This window comes from Delphinapterus leucas, chromosome 2, assembly GCF_059928025.1.
Source record: "Delphinapterus leucas isolate spDelLeu-1000000601 "Yukka" chromosome 2, BTC_Dleu_Yukka2, whole genome shotgun sequence".
NCBI classification, from domain to species: Eukaryota; Metazoa; Chordata; class Mammalia; order Artiodactyla; family Monodontidae; genus Delphinapterus; species Delphinapterus leucas.
The window spans coordinates 77,186,349-77,209,323 of NC_143130.1; the positions used below are offsets into that span (position 1 = coordinate 77,186,349).

A 22,975-nucleotide genomic window follows, 5' to 3' on the forward strand; every position below is an offset into this window, starting at 1 on the left:
TATTTCCATATTTGATTGTTATTTTCCTGATAGTTGAAGTTTTGTATATATCTATATCCACCATGATAAATTCAAATTATAGAAATGTAGAAATTAAAAAATAGAAGAACTCAGTACCAGAAAGCGACCACTCTTTGGTGTGCATATATATCTTTTCAGACCTTTCTCTCCACTCATGAACAGATACATATTAAAACAAAAATGGGGGGACTTCCCTAGCAGACCTGTTGTTAGGACTCCGTGCTTTTCAGTACCTTTTCTGTCAATTAGCATCCCCTCTTAACTCCTGTCTCTCTTTTTTTTTAAGCCATGCCGCTCAGCTTGTGGGATCTTAGTTCCCATACCAGGGATCGAACCCATGCCCCCTGCAGTGGAAGCGCAGAGTCCTAACCACTGGACTGCCAGGGAAGTCCCTCTTTGTTCTCTCTTGACCAATATTTAAACATGCTCAAGTTTGTCCCATCTCAGTTCCTGGGTTCCACATTCCCTCCTAGTTGCTTTCTTAGCTCTTCTCCCATTTGTACTTAGACTTCTTTAAATACTTGTATATGCTTGCTGGGAGGAAATGAGGGACAAAAAATCTATAAGACATACCAAAAACAATTAACAAAATAACATCGCTGAGTCCCTCCCTCCCAATAATTACTTTAAATGGATTAAACTCTCCAGCCAAAAGACAGATTTGGAGAATCAATTTAAAAAACAGGATGGAGGGCTTCCCCGGTGGCGCAGTGGTTGAGAGTCCGCCTGCCGATGCAGGGGACACGGTTCGTGCCCCGGTCTGGGAAGATCCCACGTGCCACGGAGCGGCTAGGCCTGTGAGCCATGGCCGCTGAGCCTGTGCATCTGGAGCCTGTGCTCCGCAACGGGAGAGGCCACAACAGTGAGAGGCCCGTGTACCGCCAAAAAAAAAAAAAAACAGGATGAAAAAAAAAAACCCTTCCCTTTATTGCATATCCCATTGCACTTGCTTTCACTGAACATTCCACTGTAATCTGCCTTTTGCCCTCACTAGGCTACTAAAACTGCTCCTCTTAAAATCATTGAGCTCTTGACCATAGAGATATCGCACTCTAATTTTCCTCCTAGTTTTCTGGTGACAGTGGTATTTCTTAGTGGAATCAATTAATTGCTACCACTGATACTCATTTAGGTTGTTTCCATTCCTTTACTGTTACAAACAATGAGCATCTTTTTTTTTTTGGCTGCATTGGGTCTTCGTTGCTGCGCATGAGCTTTCTCTAGTTGTGGCGGATGGGGGCTACTCTTTGTTGTGGTGCGTGGGCTTCTCATTGCGGTGGCTTCTCTTGTTGTGGAGCACGGGCTCTAGGTACGCGGGCTTCAGTAGTTGTGGCTCTAGAGCGCAGGCTCAGTAGTTGTGGCGCACAGGCTTAGTTGCTCCGCGGCATGTGGAATCTTCCCGGACCAGGGATCGAACCCATGTCCCCTACATTGGCAGGCAGATTCTCAACTACTGCCCCACCAGGGAAGTCCCTTGCTACTGCTTCTTAATTATTTTACGGTCCTTTTCAAATCCGGTTCTATTCAGCATATCCCAAGCGTGGGTTATAGTCTGAAATTTGTAAGGGAGAGGACGTCCTACTGGAAGTTGAGTACACTTAACACCTAAAATCTTTTTTTCTTAGAATATCACTTGTTTTTCTTTAGATTTCTATATAGCACAAAATAATTTGTTAGTATAATACACCTTTTAGCATAGAAGAAATAAAGACACAAGTCATTGATTTCGTATGTTTCTAGTCTTTTTTGCTAACCTTTAGTTTTATTATAGTAAGAATGGATTTTCAGACTATATTAAATTACCACAGTTTTCTTGATGAAAAAACCAGGAAGAAAAAAACAAAAAAGGACTCGGAAGAATGTAAATTTATTAGCCCTAATTTTGTATTTTGTGTTCTATAAAAACATATTTGGGAAAATATTGATACCTCTAATTATGCTACTTTCAACAGTATGAGGTTTTTATTCAACCCTTTTCCCTCCACTAAAAGGTAAATATTTGCCTTTTAAAACTTAGTTTCTGGGGACTTCGCTGGTGGCGCGGTGGTTGGGAATCCGCCTGCCATTGCAAGGAACGGGTTCGAACCCTGGTCCGGGAAGATCCCACATGCCGCAGAGCAACTAAGCCTGTGCGTCACAACTACTGAGCTTGTGCTCTAGAGCCCACGAGCCACAACTGCTGAGCCCGCGTGCCACAACTACTGAAGCCCATGTGCCTAGAGCCCATGGTCTGCAACGAAGAGAAGACACCGCAATGAGAAGCCTGCACAGCCCTTGCTCGCTGCAACTAGAGAAAGCCTGTGCGCAGCAACGAAGACCCAATGCAGCCAAAATTTAAAAAAAAAAATCAGTTTCTGGTTATTCATATTTATAACTGAGTTTTAAGCCAACAAAGGGGAAAGAAGCTTCAAATACACAAAAAAGAAGAAAAAGAAGAAATTTTAACATGTTTAATGTATATAAGTAAATCAAATTCAGGAGGTACAGGTAGACTTTAGATGGAGGCTAGAAGTACCATTTCCAAATGCTACTTAAAGAAGCTACCCAAACCAGGAGACTTAAAGCATAGGAAATGAAAACTTTTGAATTCTGCCTTTTTTTCATAGAGACTTAAAGTAAAAAAGGAGAGTTGACAAAATGAAGGGAGAAAACTTCAAACCATCAACTTAAATAAAATATAATGCTGTAAATGTGGATAGAAAAACCCCGTCAGATGCTTTTGGCTTGCACCCTGATGAAGATTTTGACAGCGCTGCACACAGAAATGATCTTGATGTGCTGCCGTTTCATTCTTTGCTGAATGTAGCCAATTTAAACTGCTAGAATTTCTTGACATTCCTACTCTGGCGTATCTGAGTCAGCATCTTGTTGCTGCAGCAGCTTAATTAAATTTGCCAGTTTGTGTCACAAGGACAGACGTGTTCTCATATTCAGAGAGACAGCTGTGAAGCAGTATTGTTAAGAATTGCGGACACAATACTGTTAGGTTTGAATAGCTCTCAAGACATTTTCTAGTGAGAAATCAATTTGCTGTAATACATTTCTCCCAAGATCAGCAGTTAATATTCATTTTGTTAACCTAAAATATGCTTATTTTTATGCAGTTATTGGAGAAACTTTAGTAGTTAAGTATGTCTTCTTTCACCTGTATTATTTTCAGAGCCAATCTAAGCATCCTTATTTTAATTTCCAAAATTCTTTTTCCATTTACTAACCTGCTCTCTTGGTTAGTCTTACATACAGAGTTTAGCTCTAAAAGAGTAATCTTGAATATTTTGCCTTATTTGAGGGCTCTAAGTCTTTTTTTAAAGAATTTTGGAATTTTTATCGTATTTATTCTAATATTTTAACGTTGATCTAAAACAAATTAATGGTAGCTTTGGATGGGGCTTAACTCACCCTTTTTAGTTTGGAACCAAATCATTACTGTGGTGGAAATTGAAGTTGTAGAGGCTAAGGAAATGTAGTTTCGTGTGTGTGTGTGTGTGTGTGTGTGTTTGTGTACTTTAAGACTTTCTTATGAAAAATGTAGATTATAACACTGAATAGCAGCAATAGAGACAGATTATTTACAAGATAAGAAATTTGTATTCATATACCTTAATTGGGGTAGTAAGGTGATTTTTTTTAAAATTTGGGGTAGCCTTTCATAAACGGACAGGGTAACAGGTTCTCTAGCTACTCACCAGTTTTTCCTGTAGTGTATTTCATTATAGATGTGCCAAGATTTCTCTTTTGTATCTATACAAAACATAAAGACATTTCCATAAACTCAGCCATGTGCATGAGTGATAGAGGATTATACAACTTTTCTAAAACCACTGTTATTTCCATAAAATATATCACAGAGTGTTGGGATTTTCTTTTTAATTCTTGAGATAATTAAAGCAGAGGAAACCAGAAAATTTAGAATCTCAGTGAATTTGTGAACTTCAAGTTTGTGACCCCAACATACCCTGCTCTTAGTGGCTTTTGTTCACTGCATTAACTGATATATCTTATTGAAGACTTTATGTACTAAAAAACAACTTGAATTATAATAAAATGTAAACACAAAATACCTGCGTATATAACTAGCAAGAGTGATTTACCCCTCTTCAATAAAGGGAGGAAGCTTCCAAATTGAATAACTTGTCTAAGGATTTTGCCTCTTCCTCTCCATCAGGTAATTGAAGGTAAACTTGTAATGTGATCCTATCCTGCAGAATACTTAATTTATACTAAATGGCTAAACATCCAAATGCAGGTGGCAGAGTTAGATAATAATCCAGAATTTACTCTGTTAATCACTCTGTATTCTCCCTGGTGATTGAGAATCATGAAGTTTCATGATAGTAATCTTCATGTGAAAAGCACATATTTGTAAATTGTATTTTTTTTCCCCAGACGTATAGGAGAAAATTTGAATGCCTCAGCAAGTTCTGTAGAGACTGAGCCGGCAGTTAGTTCAGCAACTCAAGCAAAGGAAAAAGTGAAAACCACAGTTGGAATGGTTCTTCTTCCAAAACCAAGAGTTCCTTATCCTCGTTTCTCTCGTTTCTCACAGAGAGAGCAGAGGAATTATGTGGATTTGTTGGTTAAATATGCAAAAATCCCTGTGAGTTCCAAAGCTGTTGGAATAAATAAAAATGAATACTTGCAGTACTTGGTATGTATTGTTTTCTTCAGCGTCAGTTAAAAAATATTTAAAAGTTAGGAAATATTTGAAATTTGCTTTTATGTTTTTAGGTGCAATCATATTAATAAAAATGGAAACTATAAGGAGTTTAATTGACAGAACATTGGTGCTTTAATTCTACTGTTTCTATTATAGTTGAGGCATTTTGCTCTAGTTCTGAGTATATTTCACCCTAGTTCATATTAAGTACTAGCAGTAGAACTTTACCTTGCACCTGTAACTGCTTTAAAATTTTTGTTAATTATTACTTTAATTAAGTAGTTTCCAAATTCTCGATTAGGTAAGTGATGCTGTGCTGAATGTCATTGTTGCAAACTCTTTGTTCATATCTATGATTGTTTCCTTAAGATAAATTCTTAAAAATATAATTACCAGATCAAAAGCTATACATGTTTTTAAGGCTTTGATCTGCAGTTACACACGAGTAAATTGTTCTGAAAAAAAGTTTAAACCAATTTGTATGTACCAGTACTGTAAGAAGGTTTTTTTCAAAATATCTTCACTAATAATGAACATAATTTTTTTTGCCACTAATTTGATATGGAAAAAATGGCAATCTCTTGTTTTATATTAACTTACAGTGGTTACTAATGAAAATAAGCATTTTCCATGTGTTTATAAGACATTTCTAATTCTTCTTTTGTAACTTGCATATTTATATGTTTGCTTATTTTTCCATTTGGGTGTTTGTCCTTTTTATGTTAAAAGCATTTTATAAAATGAGCTTATTAATTCCTAATCATATATTGTAGCATTAGTCATTAGCTTTTCTCTTTTTGTGGAATGAACTTTTTTGTGATTTCTGCTTTGGACATGATACTTTAAGTCCATATTATTAGTGCAGCAACTGAGAAGTGATTGTTTTTAACCAAGCTTCTTATTCTAAGATATGTCTACTTTTTTTCAAAATCAGGATATGAAAAAACATGTGAATGAAGAAGTTACAGAATTCCTAAAATTTTTGCAGAATTCTGCAAAGAAATGTGCACAGGATTATAATATGCTTTCTGATGACGCTCGTCTCTTCACAGAGGTAAAAAAAAAAAAAAAAAAAAAAAAAAAAATCACATTTACTTAAACTGCCAAGTAATATGCAATAGCAGCATTTTAAAATGTGTGATGATTTTCCAAAAGCACATGTTAATATTGTCAAATTAAAGACCAAATTTCTGTAGGTCTTTTATTCATCATGTATTTAAATAATAGAAATACTGACACCTCAAAATCAGGTACTATAGTATATTCATGTTTTTTTCTTTTAATGATCTACTGTATTTGAGTTATATTTTACTCATATGGATGGTTTGATCTGATGCACTGATTTCCCTTGCGAGAGAATGGGGTTTAAGGAGTTATATTGGTCCTTAAAAATCTGTATGGTCCTTTAGAACCTAGTCATATAAATTTATATTCACTATTTTCATGGTAACCAGCCACCGGATGATAAATTTCATCAAATAATTTTTTGATACTCAAATTATTCATGCAGGTTTATTTTTAAATATTTTTTGAGGGCAATTATCATTTATTTTTTTAATGCACCTTTATTGGAGTATAATTGCTTCACAATACTGTGTGTGTTTCTGTTGTACAACACAGTGAATCAGCCATATGCATACGTACATCCCCATATCCCCTCCCTCTTGAGCCTCCCTCCCACCCTCCCTATCCCACCCCTCTAGGCTGTCTGAAAGCACGGAGCTGATCTCCCTGTGCTATGCTGCTGCTTCCCACTAGCTATCTGTTTCATGCACATTTATTAGCAAAGCATGTAAATCCTCCCATCATGTAGTGGGCGTAGGAAAAATTTAGAGTACACTACTTAATAGTAGAGTTGTAGTAGAATTCATCTAGAAACACCAACACCAGTCTGAATTTTTTTTTAAGCCTTTAAAACTAGTCAGGGCTTCCCTGGTGGCACAGTGGTTGAGAATCTGCCTTCCAATGCAAGGGACACAGGTTTGAGCCCTGGCCCGGGAAGATCCCACATGCCGTGGAGCAGCTAAGCCCATGCACCACAACTACTGAGCCTGCGCTATAGAGCCTGCGAGCCATGACTACTGAAGCCTGCGTGCCTAGAGCCCATGCTCCACAACAAGAGAAAACAGCACAATGAGAAGCCTGCACACCGCAACAAAGAGTAGCCCCCGCTCACAGCAACTAGAGAAAGCCCGTGCACAGCAACGAAGACCCAACACAGCCAAAAATAAATAAATAAATTTTAAGAATTAAAAAAATAAACCATACATGATAAAATTGATAAATTTGAAATAAATAAATAAAACTACTCACTGTACAAGACAATGTGATATACTTAATAGTATTGAATGCTACACTTAAAAATGGTTAAGATAGGGCTTCCCTGGTGGCACAGTGGTTGAGAGTCCGCCTGCCGATGCAGGGGACCACGGGTTCGTGCCCCGGTCCGGGAAGATCCCACATGCCGTGGAGTGGCTGGGCCCGTGAGCCATGGCCACTGAGCCCACACGTCCGGAGCCTGTGCAACGGGAGAGGCGGCAACAGTGAGAGGCCCGCGTGCCACAAAAAAAAAAAACAAAAAAGGTTAAGATAGTAGGTTTTAAGGGTATTTTAGCACAGCTTTTTAAAAAAGTGCTCATTATAAATTGGAGGACAGCAGAGGGTATAAGTTCTACTTTAAAACAAGCACTGTTTTTTTTTTTTTTCCGGTACGCGGGCCTCTCACTGTTGTGGCCTCTCCCGTTGCAGAGCACAGGCTCCGGACGCGCAGGCTCAGCGGCCATGGCTCACGGGCCCAGCCGCTCTGCGGCATGTCGGATCTTCCCAGACTGGGGCACGAACCCATGTCCCCTGCATCGGCAGGCGGACTCTGAACCACTGTGCCACCAGGGAAGCCCACAATGATGGTTTTAAAACATAAATCACATCCCCTCATTTTGCTGGTTTCAAATGGCTTCTCATCTCACTCAGGAAGAGACAGTCTTTAGAAAGTTCTGCAGTGCCCTACATGACCCTGCCTCCTCACCACCACCCCCCCAAGCCTGCTTCATCTCCTGCGTGTTCCTCTCAGTTATTCCGTTCCAGCCTCCTGGCCTCTTTGTGTCTCTTGAATACATCAAGCACGGTCCTGCCTTAAGGCCTTTGGCTGTTCCCATCTTTCTGGCAAGCTGTTCCCCAGATACCTGCATGGATTAGTTCCTTGATTCCTTTAAGTCTCTCTCTGTTCAGTTGCCAGCTATCACTGAGGATACTCCTAATTACTGCATAAAAAGTAGCATCACCCTCAGCATTTCCTTTACCATGTTTTGTTTATTGTCTTTCTCCCTAACACTTGTATGTAAGTACTGTTTGCGCACTGGGGTGTTCCCAGTCACTGGAATAATGCCTGGCACACAGTAAGTGCCCAGTATAATTACTTGTTAAGTGAATATAAAACTGTTTATGAACAGAGTACATTATTTGATAGCTAGCAGTCAGCATTAGGTCTTGCTTTTTAGCCAGGTTGACTTGGCAGCACATTGTCTTATTACACTTTACATCTTACCCCAAAGACTCACTGATCTTTTTCTAACCTTTTTATTGTTTTAAAATTTTAATTTTATATTATGAAATGTAATGTACCTATGCAAAAGTATTTAGAACAAATATGTACAGCTTAACAAATAATTATATAGTGAACACCTATGTAACTCTCTTCCAAGTCAAGAAATAAAACATTACCGGTGACCTAGAAGGCCCCTGTGTACCCCTCCTAGATAATAACATTTTCCCTTGTTGAAGAAATAATCACTGTGCCAAGTTTGGTTTGATCATTTCCATGCCTTTAAGAAAAATTTTTTTTTTGATAATTCAAGTTTTCTTTTGCCTGTGTTTGAATTTTATGTGAATTCTTTTGCTCTTTTATGTGAACAGAATTCTTCCTTTACTCAATAGTATGTTTGTGAGATTCATATGTATGTATGTGTGTAGTTGTATTTCATTCATTTTTATTTCTGTACATCTATAAGTAAACTGGTTTATTCTGTTGATCAAAATCTGGGCTGTTTCCAGTTTTGAGCTATTCTAAGCAGTGCCCCTATGAAAATTCTCATACATGTCTCTTGCTGCACATGTACACACATATCTACTGGGTATATGAGTAGGAATGAAATTGTTGGGTTATAGAGTATGCATATCTTCAACTTCAATAGATAATGTTAGACTGTTTTCCAAAGTGGTCATGCCAGTTTACATTGTACCCAGCAGTGTTTGAGAGGTTTTTACTCCATATCCTCAACAATTGATACTTACAGTCATTTTAGTTTTAACCAATCTAGAGGATAGGGTGCTATATTTATAAGACTATACCTTTTCCTATGTTTCTAGGTCATTTCCTGTGAATTGAGTGTTCAGGTTTTGCCCTTTATTCTACTTGATTTTCCATCTTTTTGTTACTGATATGTGGGAGGTTTTGTATATCCTAAATACAAAAGTTTTATGGGTTGTACAGTAGTCCCCCCTTAATCTTGGTTTTGCTTTACTCCGTGTCAGTTACCCACAAATGGAAATTCCAGAAATACTTCATCACACACCATTCTGAGTAGTGTGATGAAGTCTCTCACAGTCCTGCTCCACCCCACCCACAATGTGAATTATCCTTCTGTTTAGTATGTCCCACCCATTAATCTCTTAGTAGCCACCTTGGTTATCAGATGGACTTTCAAGGTATCACAGTGCTTGTGTTCAAGTCACCCTTATTTTACTTGATAATGGCTCCAAAGTGCAAGAGTAGCGATGCTGGCAGTTTGGGTATGCCAAAAAGAAGCCGCAAAGTGTTTCCTTTCAGTGAAAAGGCGAAAGTTCTCAACTTAGTAAGGAAAGAACAAAAATCATATGCTGCAGTTACTAAGATCTGCAGTAAGAACGAATCTTCTATCCATGAAATTATAACAAAGGAAAAAGAAATTCGTGTTCTGCTGTCACACCTCAAACTGCAAAAGTTACAGCTGCAGCGCATGATAGGTGCTTAGTTAAGATTGAAAAGACATTAAATTTGTAAGATATTTTGAGAGAGAGAAAGTTACCACATTCATATAACTTATTACAGTATTGCTATAATTGTTCTGTTTTTATTTTATTATTAGTTATTGTTGCTAATCTCTTTCTGTGCCTAATTTTTAAATTAAACTTTATCATAGGTATGTATGAATAGGAAATGATATTCAGTCTTATCCACGATTTCAGACATCCACTGAGGGTCTTGGAATATATCCCCCATGGATAAGGGAGAATAGGAAATGAATGTATGAATAGGAAATGATATTCAGTCTTATCCACGATTTCAGACATCCACTGAGGGTCTTGGAATATATCCCCCATGGATAAGGGAGACTACTGTATACATTGGGAGTTTTTTCTTTTATTTGATAAAACAGTTTTTTTAATCTACAAGATCCCCCTCCATATTTTTTTTCCTTAAACTTTATCTTTTCAAAAACCTGGGTCATTTGACCTTTCGAGTTTCCCACAGTCTAGATTTTGATAACTATATATTCATGATGATGTTCGACATGTTCTTTTTTCCTCTATATTTCTTACAAATTGTGAACTGGATCCAGAAGCTTGAGCAGAATTATAGTCTTGCCAAAGGGTTTGAACATATAGATGGTGGTGTTTTCTTTAATCAGGTGGCACATAATGTCTGATTGTTTTTTGTGATGTTAGTAGCTATTGATGCTTAATGCCAGATTTGTTCATTCACTGGGGTTTGAAAAATTGTAAGATTCTAATTGCGTCATTTATTTTTATTCATTAGTTGGAATAATTTTATTAAGATATGTTTTTCCTCATCTACTCTTTGGCTTCCCATTTCATGTAGCAGAAAAAGTGCTAGATTCTTTATATACCAGTTTTGAAAAAATTAATTGGTTCCTTCTTATTTTACAATGGTGATCACTTTTTAAAAAAATATTATTATTGAATCATGAAGTTAAACACATTTGATGGGTTTTAGTCCACTACAATTATCCTTTTTGAAACTCAGATAATACCAACTTTGACCAGTGATGGGGTCTTCATACTGGCTTTTGAGTCCTTTTGAGTCACTCTAGGAGTCTTTGAGGCTTATTTTGTACATTTCCTATCCCAGCCCTGGAAACATTTTCTAGAGTCTTTGTTTCTTTTAGTGCGAAATGGCATTTCAAGACTACAGTCTGGGCACTGGGGATGCTCACTGCACCTGAGCTGATCAGTGTTTATGAGACTTTTTCAGTAGATGGAGCTAGAAAAAGTACATTTAAAGAAAAAATTACCACGTGTCTCATTTGCTTTATCCCACATTATACTCACAACAGCCTCAGAATAATACAATTGCCACCAATCAATAGAATTTCTGAAAATAGTTTGAAAAATTTTTTTCATATGTTCTCACCACGAAAAAATTTTTTCATATGTTCTCACCATTCTCCCGTACTCTTTTTAGTACTGCATTTATATTGTTAGAACATGTAGCCATTACGTACTAAATAAACTCTGTCTTTTTTTTTAAGTATAGTTGATTTACAATGTTCTGTTAATTAACTGCTGTACAGCAAAGTGATTCAGTTATACATTTTTTACATTCTTTTTTTAATATATTCTTTTCCATTATGGTTTATCATAGGATATTGAATATAGTTCTCTATGCTATACAGTAGGACCTTGTTGTTTATCCATTCTGTATATAAAAGCTTACAGCTGCTAACCTCAACCTCCCACTCCATCCCTCCCCCAACCTCCTCCCCCTTGGCAACCACCACTCTGTTCTCTATGTCTGTGATTCTGTTTCTGTTTCATAGATTGCTTCATTTGTGTCATATTTTAGATTCCATATATAAGTGGTATCATATGGTATTTGTCTTTCTCTTTCTGACTTACTTCACTTAGTATGATAATCTCTAGTTGCATCCATGTTGCTGCAAATGGCATTATTTTGTTCTTTTTTATGGCTGAGTAGTATTCCATTGTATATCTGTACCACATCTTCTTTATCCATTCATCTGTTGGTGGACATTTAGGTTGTTTCCGTGTCTTGGCTACTGTGAATAGTGCTGCTATGAATATAGGGATGCATGTATCTTTTTGAATTATAGTTTTGTCTGGATATGTGCCCAGAAGTGGGATTGCTGGCTGATATGGTAATTCTATTTTTAGTTTTCTGAGAAACCTCTCTACTGTTTTCTTTCTTTCTTTTTTTAAATATTTATTTCTTTATTTATTTATTTTGGCTGCTCTGAGTCTTAGTTGTGGTACGTGGGATCTTCATTGTGGCATGTAGAATCTTTTAGTTGCAGCATGTGGACTCTTAGTTGCAGCATGCGAACTCTTAGCTGCAGCATGCATGCAGGATCTAGTTCCCTGACCAGGGATCGAACCTGGGCCCCCCCACACATTGGGGGCTCAGAGTCTTACCCATTGGATCACCAGGGAAGTCCCTCCCTACTGTTTTCCACAGTGGCTGCACCAACTTACATTCCCACCAGCAGTGTAGGAGGGTTCCCTTTTTTCCACACCCTCTCCAGCATTTGTTGTTTGCAGATTTTTTAAAGATGGCCTTTCTGACCAATGTGGGTGGTACCTCATTGTAGTTTTGATTTGCATTTCTCTTATAATTAGCAGTGTTGTCCATCTTTTCATGTGCCTATTGGCCATCTATATTTCTTCTTTGGAGAAATGTTTATTTAGGTCTTCTGCCCATTTTTGGATTGGCTTGTTTGTTTTTTTGTTGTTGAGTTGTATGAGCTGTTTGTATATTTTGGAAATTAGGCCCTTGTTGGTCACATTGTTTGCAAATATTTTCTCCCATTCCGTATGTTGTCTTTTCATTATGTTCATGGTTTCCTTTGCTGTGCAAAAGTTTGTAGGTTTGATTAGGTCCCATTTGTTTATATTGTTTTTATTGCTGTTGCCTTGGGAGACTGACCTAAGAAAACATTGGTACAATTTATGTCAGAGAATGTTTTGCCTATGTTCTCTTCTAGGAATAAACTCTCCCTTTTTAATCTATATTTAACTTTAAATCAATTTTACTGAGGTAAAATTTACATACAATAAGAATCGATTTTAAGTGTATGTCAGTGAGCCTTCCTGTGTAACCATGACGCCAGCCATGATATGGAGTATTTCTTTCTCTTATCTTTTTTTATAATTTTTTATTTTTTTAATGTATTTTATTACTATTTTTTTAAATTTTATTTATTTTTGGCTGTGTTGGGTCTTTGTTGCAGCAAGCGGGGGCTTCTCTCGTTGCGGAGCACGGGCTCTTGGCACGTGGGCTTCAGTAGTTGCAGCACGCGGGCCCTAGAGCACGTGGGCTTCAGTAGTTATGGCACGTGGGCTGTAGGGTGCTTGGGCTTCAGTAGTTGTGGTGCACGGACTCAGTAGTTGTGGCTCGCGGGCTCTAAAGCACAGGCTCAGTAGTTGTGGCGCATGGGCTTAGTTCCTCCACATCACATGGGGTCTTCCCAGACCGGGGATCAAACCCATACACCCCTGCATTGGCAGGTGGATTCTTAACCACTGTGCCACCAGGGAAGTCCTGATATGGAGTATTTCTATCACACTAAAAAGATCTCTGTGCCTGTTTCCATCCATGGCCCTAGGAAACCACCAATTTGCTTTCTGTCACCATAGATTAGATTTGCCTTTTCTGGAGTTTTATAAAAATTGAATCACACACAGTGTATTCTTTTGTGTCTGACTTCTTTCAGTCAGCATTTTTGAGATTCACCCACATTGATGCAAGTATCCATAATGTATTCCTTTTTATTCCTTTTTGTTTTATTGTATGGTTATACCAAAATTGGTTTACCAGTTCAACTGTTGATGGGCAGTTGTGTTATTTCCAGTTTGGGGCAATTTTGAATAAAGCTATTAAGAACATTCTTGTACAAGATTTTGGGGGGGGCATATATTTGCATTTTCTTGGGTATATAACTAGGTATAGTATTTATAGATCATCTGGCAAGTGTACAAAGTTAAATTTTATTAGAAACTGCCAAGCTGTTTTCCATGGTGGATGTACTATTTTATACTCCCGCCAACAGTGAATGTATAAGAGTTCCAGTTGTTCTACACTTTAGCTAAAACTTAACATTGTTGATCTTTTTAAATTTTAGCCAACCTATGGTGTGTAGTAGTGTCTCATTATGGCTTTAGTTTGCATATCCCCAAAAAGCAGTGATGTTTGAACATCTTTTTTGTGTTTTTATTGGCTTTTGTGAAATGTCTGTTAACATCTTTTGCTAATTTTATTGGTTTTTATTTTTATTGATTTTTGAAAGTTCTTTATATATTCTGAATACAAGCCTGTTTTATATATATGTGTGTGTGTGTGTGTGTGTATATAGTTTTCTCCCAGTTTGTGACATGCTTTTTAATTTTTTTAATAGTCTCTCAAAAACAGAATTTTAATTTTAATGAAGTCTAATTTTTGCAAGTGTTTTATGGTTGGTGCTTGTATGCGTTCTAGCATAGAAATATTTGCCAACCCCAAGTGGTTCTTATCCGAGGTCACTTTTACTCCTTTACCCTTGTGCCCACTCCCCACGCAGGGGACTTCAGCAGTGTCTGGAGATACTTTTGGTTGTCACAACTGGCAGAGAATTACTCGTATCTAGTGACTAAAGGCCAGGGTTGCTGTTAAACATCCTACAATGTATATAACATCCCCCACAGCAAAGAATTATGGAGCTTCAAATGTCAGTAGTGCTTGTGTTGAGAAACCCTGATCTAGAGGTTTTATAGTTTTAACTTTTATGTGAATATGTGTATGTTAATTTCAAGTTATATTTTTGTGTAAGATGTGAGGTTTGAGTCAAAGTTAATTTTCCTTTCATCTGGATATCTCGTTGTTCAAGCATAGTGATTCTCTACTGAGAGTGATTTTGCCTCCTACCAGACATATGGTAATGTCTAGAAATATTTTGGGTTCTCATAACCAAGGAAGGAGTGCTTCTGGCATCTAGTGGGTAGAGCCAAGAATGTTGTTAAATATCCTGCAATGTAAAGGTTGCCCCCCCAACACAAAGAATTATCTGGTCTAAAACGTCAGTAGTGCCAATGTTGAGAAATCGTTTTGCGCTATTGGTTGAAAAAGCTATTTTTTCCCCTCATTAAATTGCCTTTTCACCAATGATGTGTGGGTCAATTTCATGACTCTAATCTGTTTCATTAATCTATATCTCTGTCTTTATGCCAATACCACCATGTCTTGTAGTGGAAGACTACAAGAAACCATCTGGTAGAAATCCTACAACTTTGTGCTTTTTTAAAATTGTTTTGGCTTTTATTGGTTCTTTGCATTTCCATGAAAACTTTGGAATCAGCTTGTCAATTTCTAGAAAAAAACTACTTTGGAATCAAAATTTCTAAAAGAAAACTAAGTGGGACTTTAATTGGGATTGCTTTGAATCTATAGAACTTATATTAAAGTTCTGTAGATTCTATAGAACTATAGAAATAATTTTTAATTATGGAAACAAATACCTCTTAAAATGATGTTTAGCTAGAGTGCCTTTTTAAATAAGATCTGACCATCTCTTGCCTATTAATTAAAAAGTTGAGTCATTTACATTCATTGTGATAATTTATGTATATAAACCTGTTTATGATTTCTATTTGTCTTTTTCTAAACTTCTTTCTTTGACTTCTTTTGAGGAGATTGACTTTTTCCCCCTTCTTTTTTCCCTCTCTACTGATTGGAATTTATACATTTTTGATGTTGTTGTTGTTCTCAGTGGTTACTCTTGAATTTTCACAATGAATTTTTTCCTTATTGAATTACCTTGTCACCATTGACCTATGGGTAAATTTCTCAACTCTATTTAGTTCTATTAACCTATACATCTACAGAGACCATGGAGCATTTTGACTTTCATCACATCCCTCCTCACTGATATTATTGTTTTGATGCTGTCTCTTTTTTAAACCTAGGTAGGTTTAAAAACCTAGGTTTTTAAAGGTAAAAAAACCTAGGTACATTATTATTTTATATGAACAATGTTTGTCTTCATTTATCTACAAATTTGGATCTTTTTTGCCTTTCCATCTCCTCTTTTCAAATCTACATTCTGAAATCCTCTTCATTTTTCCTGAAATGTTATATGTTCTAGATGTTCCTTTGGTGAAGGTCTCTTGGTAATGAACAATCTTCTTCTTTGTTACCTGGAAATATTTTTATTTTGTTCTCATTCTAATAAGATAGTTTTGCTCCATACATAGTTCTAAGTCGACAGTTTGTTTTATTTCTCAGCGTTTGATAATATAATTCTACTTTTTCTGGCTCACGTATTATTATTGAAAAGTGTATTGTTTGTTTAATTGTCATTTCTTTTAGGGAATCTGCCTTTTCTTTCTGACCGCTCTTAATTTTTGGTGTATTACAGTTTCATTACAATGTACTTTATTAGAATAAAATTCTACTTGTTTCATTGTGTGTCTTGTATCTGTAGATTCAAATCCATCATCAGTTCTTGAAAATTCTCAGCCATTTTCAATTATTGCTTCTTTTTTGTTTTCACAACTCTCTCTCTGGAATTCCCAAACGTCCTAGGTTTCAGTCTGTCTTCCATTTCTCTTTTTTTTTTTTTTTTTGTTTTTTTGCGGCATGCGGGCCTCTCACTGTTGCGGCCTCTCCTGTTGCGGAGCACAGGCTCCAGACGCGCAGGCTCAGTGGCCATGGCTCACGGGCCTAGTCACTCTGCAGCATATGGGATCTTCCCAGATGGGGGCACGAACCTGTGTCCCCTGCATCGGCAGGCAGACTCTCAACCACTGCGCCACCAGGGAGGCCCCTCTCTTTTTTTGGTGTGGTAAAATATATATAACATAAAATTTACCATTTTAACCATTTTTAAGTATAGTTCAATGGCATTAAATACTTGCGCACTGTTGTAAGTGGATTTTCATCATCCATTCCCAAACTTTTCCATTGTCCCAAACTGAAACTCTGTATTCATTAAATAATAACTCATCATTCCCTCTTCCCCCCAGTCCCTGACAACCACCATTCTATTTTTTATTTCTATGAATTTAACTTCACTAGGTACTTTATATAAGTGGAGTCATTTCAATATTTGTCCTTTTGTGATTGGCTTATTTTACTTAGCATAATGTCTTCAAGATTCACCCATGTTATAGCATGTGTCAATATTCTTCCCTTTTTTAAAAACAATTTTTAATTATGGTAATATACACATAACATAAAATTTACTGTCTTAACCATCTTTATTATTTTCTTAATAGATTTTATTTACTTATTTATTATTTATTTATTTATGGCTGCATTGGGTCTTTATTGCTGCGCATGGGCTTTCTCTAGTTGCGGCTAGCGGGGGCTACTCTTTGTTGTGGTGTGCGGGCTTCTCATTGTGATGGCTTCTCTTTTTGCAGACCACGGGCTCTAGGCACGTGGGCTTCAGTAGTTGTGGCTCACAGGCTTTAGAACACAGGCTCAGTAGTTGTGGTGTACAGGCTTAGTTGTTCCGTGGCATGAGGAACTTACTGGACCAGGGATCAAACCTGTGTCCCCTGCATTGGCAGGTGGATTCTTAACCACTGCACCACAAGGGAAGCCCCTTAACCTTTTTTTTTTTTTTTTTTTTTTTTTTTTTTCGGTACGCGGACCTCTCACTGCTGTGGCCTCTCCCGTTGCGGAACACAGGCTCCGGACGCGCAGGCTCAGCGGCCATGGCTCACGGGCCCAGCCGCTCTGCGGCATGTGAGATCTTCCCGGACTGGGGCGCGAACCCGTGTCCCCTGTGTCCCCTGCATCGGCAGGCGGACTCTCAACCACTGCGCCACCAGGGAAGCCCTTAAGGGGAGTTTTATGGAGATTTCATTTAGTGGGCATGCTTGATTAAATCATTGGCTGCTGGTGATTAGCTATCTATGGGCCTTTTGTCATCTAATTAGCATAAAAAAGACATTCTTATCACTTAGGGGATTCCAAGAATTTTAGGAGCTGTGTGTCAGGAACCAGGGACAAACAGGAAATATTTATTTGTTGTTGTGCCACTCACCATGCTACTTTCTGTGTCTGAATTTGTCTATTGTAGGTACCCCCATATAAGTGGAATCATATAGTATTTGTCTTTTTGTGACTCGCTTATTTTACTTAGCATAATGTCTTCAAGATTCATACATGTTCTAGCATGTGGCATAATTTCCTTACTTTTTAAGGCTGAATATTCCATTGTATGTATATGGACATTTTGTTTATCCATTCTTCCATTGATGGACATTTGGTTTGCTTCCACCTTTTGGCTGTTGTGAATAATGCTACTGTGAACATGGTTGTACAGATATCTGTTCAAATCTCTGCTTTTCAAGCCTTAAATGTAGGGCTTTCCTGTTCAGCTCCCTACCTGATCTTAGAACTGGTTGAGGCATTTGCCCTCAAACCACTTCACCTTTCATGGGTTTTCTTACTGCTCACAGCTCCTGTTTCTCCTCATTCTAGATGTTTGGCGTTTATTTATTTATTTATGGTCCTTGGAGATTCTCCTCGCTTTTACCAAGCCCAGCAATGCATGAAAATTGTTAGTTGTAATTTATCCAGCATCTAGTGTGGTTTGGATAGGAGTGTTCTTCAAAGTACCTACTTTACCATATTGCCAGAAGCAGTATTTGTTAAATTTTAAGCTTCAAACATGTATGAAAACATATTATATTTTCTCTTTCTGGAGCATAGTTATTTTCATCTTTCTTTGTAAATGATAAATGTGTTTTTGGTGTTTTTAACTTTCAAGATACTTTGAATGTTAAATAACATTCAGGAGTGGGTGATGATGGGGAACAGCCTGAATCTTTTAACCTCCTTTGTTCACTCTTAGCAGTTTTTCAAACATAAGTAAATTACTAATTAAAATTTTTAATTAAATATATTAAATAATGATCCTTTAGTTACTTAATATCTACCAGTTGTGAAATACCTTTAATACTATGTAGTGTATCTGAGTATAGGTATAAAGCTGTCTTAGATTTTCCCTTGAATTTTTCTCTTGCCATAATTACTGAGTTAAGTGAAACTCACTTAAAAAGCACTGTAACATCTAGCATAGTTTTACCAAGAAAGATGTGCTGATAAATACCTAATCAGAGTAGTCTATATGTCACATAGTTCTTATATATTGCTTTCCTTTGCATGTTTAGATTTTTGTAATGACTTCTATAGGATAGGAATATTAGGGGTGAAAGTTGACTAATATTATAAATGAGGAGCAAAGATATTATGCAGATCCGAGTTTGCGGTTTACTAGGGTTTTTAAGAGCAAACAGAACTTCTTCATATTAACCTATATCTGCCTTAATTGCAAGTAATATCCTGATTAAATATCAAGGTCATTATTGAAAAGCGTAGAATTGAGGGGGGAAATGTGAAAGATAATAGAGAGTGAAGATTAAAGAAAGAAGAGGATATGAAACTATAGATAAAAAGATGTACTGGAGTAATGTTATTGATTTGTAGCTTGACACACTTTATAAATATCTGAAGGGAAAGAGGGTGTAAGATATAAAAATATACTTATTGGGGCTTCCCTGGTGGCGCAGTGGTTGAGAGTCCGCCTGCCAATGCAGGGGTCATGGGTTTGTGCCCTGGTCCAGGAAGATCCCACATGCCGCGGAGCGGCTGGGCCCGTGAGCCATGGCCACTGAGCCTGCGCGTCCAGAGCCTGTGCTCCGCAACGGGAGAGGCCACAACAGCGAGAGGCCCACGTACAAAAAAAAAAAAAAAAATAAATATATATATATATATATATATATATATGTGTGTGTGTATATATATATGCTTATTGCTAAAAGCTTTTGTGATATAAACTATATTCTAAAAGGTTCAGATTAAGGTTCATTGAGAGAAGAAGAGAAAACACATACATTGGGCCCTCCATATCCGTGGGTTCTACATCAGTGGATATGGTGGGCTGACGGTACTATACCATTTCAAATAAGGGATTTGAGCACCCTTGGATTTTGGTATCCATGGGGGATTCCAGAGATGCGAGGGACAACTGTATCTTAGAAGATAATGTAGTATGTATGGTTTTATAACTCCCCTACCCCCTCCAAAACTGCTGTGCTTCTTTGAGTTATTTACATGTTATCACATGCTTGGGTGAAACTGTGAATTTTTCTTCCTCATTACATTTCCTGATAAGTCATTAATATTTTGAGAACATTTTGGAGAGAAGAAAATACTAAATACTCCATCATTTGAAGTAGTTATAAAATTTCTCATTTATTTTTTAGATTGAAGGTTAGAATGACCTGTAAGATAACTACTTCATTAATTCATTGTGCTTGGGGATCTTTTTAGGGTACTAAACTTACTTATTTCTAATCATTCGTGTAACCGCTTTTATTCCCATAAAGTGTGTTAAAATTTTCACGTGGCTTTATTTCTTTGACAGTTTCTTAAATAGCAGAGAAAATATGATGTGTCTTCTCTAACTTTAAATTTTAATACAATTGCTAATTTTAGTATTATTAAACATCAATGTTTTAAGAAATTAGGTTAAAAAGAATTGTTACGAAAAATAAGAGTTTAAATCAAGTAAGGAATATACAGTGTGCCTGGATTGTTAGAAGTTCGGTTAATGAAATGAGGCTCATATTTGAAATGAATAATTATGTAGTCACATGTGACTAAGTTATTTTTGTTGCATTATTAGAGAAGTACAAAAAAATGAATTTCTCTTAATTTTTATTTTTTAGCAAATTTTAAAAGCTTGTATTGAACAAGTGAAAAAGTATCCAGAATTCTATACTCTCCATGAAGTCACCAGCTTAATGGGATTCTTCCCATTCAGAATAGAGATGGGATTAAAGTTAGAAAAAACTCTTCTTGCATTGGTAAGGTTTACCATAAGAAAATAAAAGTAAACTTATTTTTGTCTGAAACATCATCTGTATTTCACACAGAAGCATAATTTAGACATATTTCAGTATTTATGTTTAAATTTTGAGCAGTAACGAGATATACTTTTTAAAATACGCAATACAAATGTGTCCCCTTTTAATGTATGACTACCATTACTTGATGTTATTAAAAATATCACTACTGGAACTTCCCTGGTGGTCCAGTGGTTAAGACTCTGCACTCCCAGTGCAGGGGACCTGGGTTCAATCCCTGGTCAGGGAACCAAACCCCACATGCCGCAACGAAGATCCCACGTGCCACCAGCTAAGACCCGGTGCAGCGAAATAAATAAATAAATATTTAAAGAAAAAATAAAAAGTTAAAAAAAAAATATCACTACCAACTTTATTTCTTGATTTTCTTTTCTTAGTTTCCATCTCTTTTATGTTTCTGAATACAAGCAGAAAGCTCCTTTTCTTTTAAGGGGATTTTACTCAATATCATGTTGGAAGTAGGTGTGTGTAAAGAAGATATTTTAGAGTTTCTCTTATACCCTGCTCTGACTTGTACTTCATAAAATGAGACGTTGGATTTTAAAATGACAGGGAAGATTTCATGGCACCCTTATCTTGGACCCTTTTTTTAGAAAACACCTATATGGGGGACTTCCCTGGTGGTACAATGGTTAAGAATCCGCCTTCCAATGCAGGGGACTCAGATTTGATCCCTGGTCGGGGAACTAAGATCCCACATGCCGCAGGGCATCTAAGCCCACGTGCTGCAACTACAGGGCCCATGCACCCCAACTATAGAGCCCACGCGCTCTTTAGCCCGCGCGCCACAACTAGAGAGCCTGTGCACCACAACGAAAGATCCCACGTGACCTAGCTAAGACCCAATGCAACCAAAAATAAATAAATAAATAAAATCTTTAAAAAACAACTATATGGTGGTTGTCAAGTAAAAACATTAAGGTCTTGTCTTAAGACGACTCTAAACTTGATATTTGCATTTAGTACAATGAAGAATTTTAAGTTATAAGTTTCATATGATGAAAAGATACTTCAGGGAAAAAATACATCAAGATTTCTGCAATAAAACATTCATTTTTTTTCTTATTTAGGGCAGTGTAAAATATGTGAAAACAGTATTTCCCTCAATGCCTGCAAAGTTGCAGCTGTCAAAAGATATACCTGCCACTGAAACACCAGAACAAACAGCTGCAGCTATGCATTATGTAAGTAGTAAAGCGGTTTTGGATCTTCCTAAGCAATCTTCTGTACCTCATAAAGTACATGTAACCTGGTTGGTCTAAAGTATCCTTCCTGAATTTCTCCCTTCTTTTCATTATTTAATCAAAGACGTTTCTAATAAGTGTAATCAAGTAACAAGTTTCATGTTGTTTTTCAGGACATTAGTAAAGACCCAAATGCAGAGAAGCTTGTTGCAAGATATCACCCTCAGATAGCTCTAACTAGTCAAGCATTATTTACCTTATTAAATAATCATGGACCAAGCTACAAGGAACAGTGGGAAATTCCAGTGTGTATTCAAGTAATACCTGCCACAGGTTTGTGATTTGCCATGTCAAGTAACACTCTCAAAAGAGGAGTTGAAACAGTTCTATTTCAGCTGTCTGATTATAGTGGTCATTTGTCAAATACAGAAAGCTAAGTTTTGATTTAAGGAGGATGTAAATTTGACAATTACATGCAGTAGAAGAACTTTTTAATATATAGTGCTAAGTATACAATTGACACTCATAAATGAGTTATTAGATTTACAGGACCTGTATGCATGCTGGGTGTGTGAGAAGTAGAGAAAAAATTATAGTTTAGGGTGGCCAAAGATACATGAAATGGTGAGGTTCTTCTGTCTTTCACTGAAATAAAAGGAATGCGATACTTTATTAGACAGCCTCAAATGGGTTAGTTTCCAGGGTTTATTTACTTACCTATTATTGGAATTCAGATTTAAATAAGTCTATACTTATAAGATAGTCTCTCTCTTAACAGTAAAATGTTTACACATAAATTCTGTACCAAATATTATTCCCCTTCTATTTTTGTTCATATTTAATAATTTTCTCATATCTTTTAGAATTAATATTCTTGTATGTAATAACATAATTGGAGTAAATGAAGGACTATGTCTAAAAACAAAACTACAAATTAGAGTTAAATGTAATACATTCTCCGTGGTAAACATTTTATCACTTTTTGAAAGTATAACCCAAGAGGAACCGAGTAATAATGACAGTAAAAGTATAACAATAAAAAACAGAAAATCTTTTTTTAAATTGTTAGAAAAAGAACATATTTTTCTTGCCAGTAAGAGTCTCGGGGCTTCCCTGGTGGCGCAGTGGTTGAGAGTCCGCCTGCCGATGCAGGGGACACAGGTTCGTGCTCCGGTCCGGGAAGATC

At 36.8% G+C, this 22,975-nt stretch overlaps 1 protein-coding gene across 19 annotated transcripts in view; it reads left to right on the forward strand.

Annotated features, from left to right (window-relative positions):
* ICE2 (interactor of little elongation complex ELL subunit 2) overlaps positions 1 to 22,975 on the forward strand; it is an 86,041-nt gene that overhangs the window by 3,537 nt on the left and 59,529 nt on the right. For 16 of the 19 annotated variants that reach the window (XR_016392083.1, XR_016392084.1, XR_016392082.1 and 13 more), the window contains 5 exons: positions 4,408 to 4,669; positions 5,613 to 5,732; positions 20,408 to 20,545; positions 21,676 to 21,789; positions 21,963 to 22,122. Coding sequence is in view for 12 of the 19 variants with exons in the window: in XM_089907154.1 (XP_089763280.1) it covers positions 4,408 to 4,669; positions 5,613 to 5,732; positions 20,408 to 20,545; positions 21,676 to 21,789; positions 21,963 to 22,122 (794 nt within the window). In the remaining 7 variants the exon portion in view is untranslated. Of the gene's footprint in view, positions 1 to 307; positions 4,670 to 5,612; positions 5,733 to 20,407; positions 20,546 to 21,675; positions 21,790 to 21,962; positions 22,123 to 22,975 lie in introns of all 19 variants that reach the window. The other 3 variants (XM_089907147.1, XM_089907152.1, XM_089907153.1) reach the window with 3 other exon arrangements.